Here is a 5,335-nt window from a genome sequence, read left to right as displayed (position 1 = left end):
GGGGAGACATGCCCTAAAGGGAATCTTTCTCCTACAAAGGTGGAAAAAGGTAAGGCAATCGCTCATTTTTCAGGAGCTGATAAAGGCAAAGAAGTTGATTTGGATGAGGAATACTTCGAGGAAGGAGATGATGAAATAGTTGGAACTATTTCGATTATTCCAACTGAGTTCTTGGGTGAATATGAAGGTGACCCAGAAGAGGACTTCGATATGGATGCAGAAGAGGCTTTTTCTTTCCTCCGATATGAGGATGAGCCAGGTTATTTCTTGAGACCTACTGAAAAGCAGAATAAGGTTTTGATTGATGGTGGAGCTTGACAAACCCCAATTTGAGGGTCTATCTTGTGCTGATTTCAGGGGTTTTATTTTCCCATAAGGTGAAGCTAGGACTTGTGACTCAAGTTAATTACTTTCATTTGACCTTCCTCTATACCTAGGGGATAACTAAATGGAGCAAGGCCTAATTGTTGTCAACATTGAATGGACTATAAGGATAGGATTTCCAACGCCAACCCTAAGCCAAGTCTTTTGATAATTGATTGTTTGTTTCTCATCGCTTTGCTAAAACCTTCAAAGAATTCCAACAAAGTTTACTAAATCAATAAGATGCACACTTTGGAAATTCCAAGGGAGAACGACTCGGGAGACTAGTACTCTCGGATATAGATTGTATATTTGTTTGATGAAGGATTTGCGTCAGTTTAGACTATACTACGATTGATCAATTGATAATTTCTATACCGGCAAAAATCTATTTGTCAAAATGGCGCCGTTGCCGGGGAATTGCTTAGTGTGCCATGTTATTGTTTTTGGATTAAGTGTGTATATATGTACATAGTTGCACTTCATTGTAAATTGCTCAATTGATTAACTTCTCATCGTTGCAATGAATTCCATTTCCCCTTCATTGCATGACGCGTTCACAACCGAACCCAAGCTTAGCCCCTTTTGATCCGGAAATAGAACGAACTTTGTTTCATATTAGGCAAGCTCGGAGGCGGCTAAGATTTGGAAAGGGTGAAGAGGTCTTCCCCACCTCAACCACCTTACTACAAGTGAACATTGAACCATCACTCAAAGAAGGCATTAATCATACTCCCATCAACCCAAAGTCGCCACGACTTACCACCCTCAGACAAACGGCCAAGCCGAAGTCTCTAACCGGGAAATCAAGCATGTGTTGGAAAGAATTGTAAAGCCGAATAGGAAAGATTGGAGCACTAAACTCTCCGATGCCCTGTGGGCCTATCGAACGACTTACAAGACACCCATTGGCATGAGCCCCTTCCGGCTTGTATATGGCAAAGCATGCCACCTACCGGTAGAGATTGAACATAAAGCTTATTGGGCCGTAAAGGAGTGTAATATGAGCTTGGGTGGGGCCGGAGTAGAGAGAAAGCTTCAATTGACTGAATTAGAATGTATGAGATTGGAAGCTTATGACAACTCTCGACTCTATAAGGAAAAGTTGAAAGCCATCCATGACAAGAACATTAGGAGAAGAGAATTCCAACCCAGTGACCTAGTCCTTCTCTACAATTCAAGGTTGAGATTACTACCCGGAAAGCTTAGATCAAGGTGGGATGGACCCTACCAAGTGGAGAAAGTAGAACCTTATGGAGTCTATCACTTGCGCCACCCATCAAGCCCAGACATCTTCAAAGTAAACGGGCACCGTCTCAAATTGTATCATGGTGAGCAAAGAAAGAACGTCAAGGAATTTGAAGTCTTCCTCTTGAGGGATGCAACTCTTGAATAAACACTATAAGCTGCTGAAAGTCCAACTTAAGGACATTAAATAAAAGTGCTAGGTGGGAGACACCCCACCATGGTAAGATCTTCCTTTGAGACTTGTACATAGACACTTGACTTCATGTTTGTTAGTTAGATTTTAATGACAACTCCCCTTCATTTTGATTGACTTCATTTGCTATAGTGCTTAAGTGGCTGTATGGAAAAAGGGGGTTTGAAATGTTGAAAATGGTGTAACCACTTGCAAATTTAGAAAAACCCCGCCCCTCTGCGTGTGCGCGCACATGGCGCGTCCGCGCACATGAGCAAAATCTACCAATCGACGCGCAAGCGCATGGCGCGCGTCCGCGCCGATTGCTCTGCTGCCCCCCTAGTACATTCTACAGAGAGTTAAGCCTCTCTCAAGTCTACACTAAGCCACCAGCCCAACACCTTTGCCGCGTCCGCGCAGCTGGCGCGCACGCGCCCTTTCACTCTGCACTCCTCTCTGGGCCATTTCACAGAGAGTTGAGCCCCCTCCAGGCCCCTCTCATGCCTGGGGCACAACTACGAGGACGCGTACGCGCACTGTGCGCGCGCGCGCCAACACACGCTAAAGCAATCTCTGGTACTTCGTCCAGAGAGTTATGCCACCCCTGTGCCTCTCCACCATAAAGCGAAGACCCAAGGGTTTAGATGTCCGCCACCTCACTCAAGAAGCCACGGCTTGGGCCCAAATTCTAGCTCACTACGTGCTCCCGAGCACACATGGGTCATCCATCACCGCCGAGCTTGCCTTATTGATATGGTGCATCTTGACCGAGAAACCGGTCGACGTTCCGCATGCCATCCGCCAATCCATGGGGCGCATTCATGCCAAGGGAAATCTACCATTTCCCGCTTTAGTGACGGCATTAGTTGCGAAAGCCGGTGTCAACCGGAAGACTAAAGATAGGCGAACCTCAATACCGGTCGAGGGTGATATCATTCCGACCAAGAGATGCCTCAAGCCTCCGGAAGTCACCATGGACATTGAACTACCCACACCAACTGGCCACGCTACCACTTCATCTACATCACAAAAACCGGCCGCCCAACGCCTTGAAGACCTTCACAACAAAGTAGACCGTTATGAGAGGCGTAACCAACGCCGCTATGCTCATGTGAAGAGGCTTCTAAGCATGATCACCCCACCAATGGAGGAACCCGATATCTCCACCTCCACCGCAACTTCAAGCGGAGATAGCAATAGCATTGGAGATGTGGCACATTCGGAGCTCCACCACCCACTGCGCCTAACCTCTAGCACGGAGGACCGTGCTAAGTTTTAAGTGTGGGGAGGTCGACCGACCGATCTCCGTAGGTAACACCTAAATAAATTAGGATAGGTTGCATGATTAGGTTTTAGTTAGCAACATTCGCATGATAAGTCCGCTTGGTTGGAACAATGAAATTCTCTCTTAGGAAACCAACACTTTGGGGCGACCATGGCATTGCAATTTTAAATGCTTTGATGCAAAAGTTGCATGAAGAATTATATTTTGGAACATGGTTTTGAGCTAAGAACACAAGCTTGTGAGATTTGAGCCTAATGGTGTGGTTACATCTTATAACCACTTATTTTTCCTTCTTGTGTGCATTATTCTCTCTCTATGATTGTGATCTTTGATTTGTTTGATTCTTTGTGTCCATTATTTAGCGTATTCATGCATTTATATGATTGAGGCCATCATTTCATTAGCTCACTCACCCAAACGACCGTACCTTCTATCCTCCGTTGTTAGCCAAACTTGAGCCTACGATTAACCCACTTTGTTCTTAATTTAGCACATTACAAGCCTTAAAGCGGAAAACAATAAAAGTCCTTATTTGGATCTTTGATTAGCTTAGGCTAGTGTGTGTGAGTATCATTCAAGTGTGGGAACCTTGGGGCACTGGGTGAATAGAAGGGTATTTTGTATTATTATTGGAATATTGGGAATTGGGTACATATTCATGAATTGATCGAATGTAAAATCTTATGCATTGACGCTCTTGTATATAGAAAAAAAAAATAAGAAAAACAAAAGAACAAAAGAAAAGAAAAGAAAACAATATGGAAAGGAAAAGAAAAAAAAAGTATAATAATATAGAAAAAAAAAAGAAGAGAGAAAGAAGAGAGAAAAAAAGAAAAGGGGACAAAATGCCCCAAAGTGCAGCTCAAGAGGAATCAATGCATAAATATTGTGAAACGAAAAGAAAAATGCATGAGTATGTGGAAAAGTGAGGAATGGGTAGTTAAGTTAGTACCTAATTGTATAGGTCATTATATAGGTTAGGTGGGAAAGTTTAAGTTAATCAAAGATTCAAATCCTAAGTCCACGGGAATTTTCGCATAGGCGCGTGCGCACACCTGGCGCGCCCGCGCGGATACGGCTACATGGAGCCGAAGCCAAGAGCCGTCTTGAGAAGCGGCTAAGCCAGGATCTTCATGGGCGCGTACGCGTACATCACGCGTCCGCGCACATTACAAGACGTCTCAACGGCGCGTGCGCGTGCCTTGCGCGTGCGCGCCGATTTGCGAAAATGATTTTTAATGAAGTCACGTGACTTAGGCGTGGAGGCAGTTAAGGATCTCACTTTTGGAGAAGCACCTTGGCGGGAAAAGCTTAAGAAGACCAAAGGAGCAAGGGTTAAGGGACTTTTGAGTTCATTTCTTCTAGATCTAGATATTTTTCCTTTTTTGGAGAGAGGAGAGAGTTAGTTACACTTTTTGGGAGAAGAAGAGGGGGATTCCAAGCTTCACTAGGGTTCATCCTCTTCTAATTTCTGAATTTTCAATGACCTTTTGGTGAGATCCACTACAATTCTCACTCCACTTTGTTCATGCCATAGATTTTCTTCTCCAATTTCAAGTAGTAGATACAATTGATCAATTCTCATAGATCTAGAATTTAACTTTGTAATTTTGGATTTCATCTCTATTTTGGATTTTCATTGCTACTCTTTGAGACATGTTGTTAGATCTTTATGTTGCAATACTTTCAATTTGACTTTTCTTCTCATTTTACTATGCCTTTCCTTCTTACTCATCACATGTTTGATAAAATGACAACACTAGCTATGGAGTAGAATTCTCACACTTGGCATAGGGTTTAGTCTGTGGAAGAAGTTGAATAGTGTATCAATAGTTGGTTTGGAATTAGGGATTGCTAGTTGGCTTGGAGTGCACTAAAGCTAGGTTCCCATAAGGTGAAGCTAGGACTTGTGACTCAAGTTAATTACTTTCATTTGACCTTCCTCTATACCTAGGGGATAACTAAATGGAGCAAGGCCTAATTGTTGTCAACATTGAATGGACTATAAGGATAGGATTTCCAACGCCAACCCTAAGCCAAGTCTTTTGATAATTGATTGTTTGTTTCTCATCGCTTTGCTAAAACCTTCAAAGAATTCCAACAAAGCTTACTAAATCAATAAGATGCATACTTTGGCAATTCCAAGGGAGAACGACTCGGGAGACTAGTACTCTCGGATATAGATTGTAGATTTGTTTGATGAAGGATTTGCGTCGGTTTAGACTATACTACGACTGATCAATTGATAATTTCTATACCGGCAAAAA

General features: G+C 43.1%; 1 protein-coding gene across 1 annotated transcript; it reads left to right on the top strand.

The window, feature by feature from the left end:
- Positions 1,277-1,759, top strand: LOC107647720. The gene has a single exon (XM_016351777.1). It carries the CDS (start codon positions 1,277-1,279, stop codon positions 1,757-1,759), a length of 483 nt encoding a protein of 160 aa, XP_016207263.1.

Source organism: Arachis ipaensis, chromosome B01, assembly GCF_000816755.2.
Source record: "Arachis ipaensis cultivar K30076 chromosome B01, Araip1.1, whole genome shotgun sequence".
NCBI classification, from domain to species: domain Eukaryota; kingdom Viridiplantae; phylum Streptophyta; class Magnoliopsida; order Fabales; family Fabaceae; genus Arachis; species Arachis ipaensis.
Note: the sequence above shows the minus strand (reverse complement) of the source record. Positions and strands in the feature narration are given on the sequence as shown.

What these genes read in the sequence shown, in the direction of transcription:
- LOC107647720 (XM_016351777.1), top strand. Translation starts at nt 1,277, where the DNA reads ATGAGCCCCTTCCGGCTTGTATATGGCAAAGCATGCCACCTACCGGTA.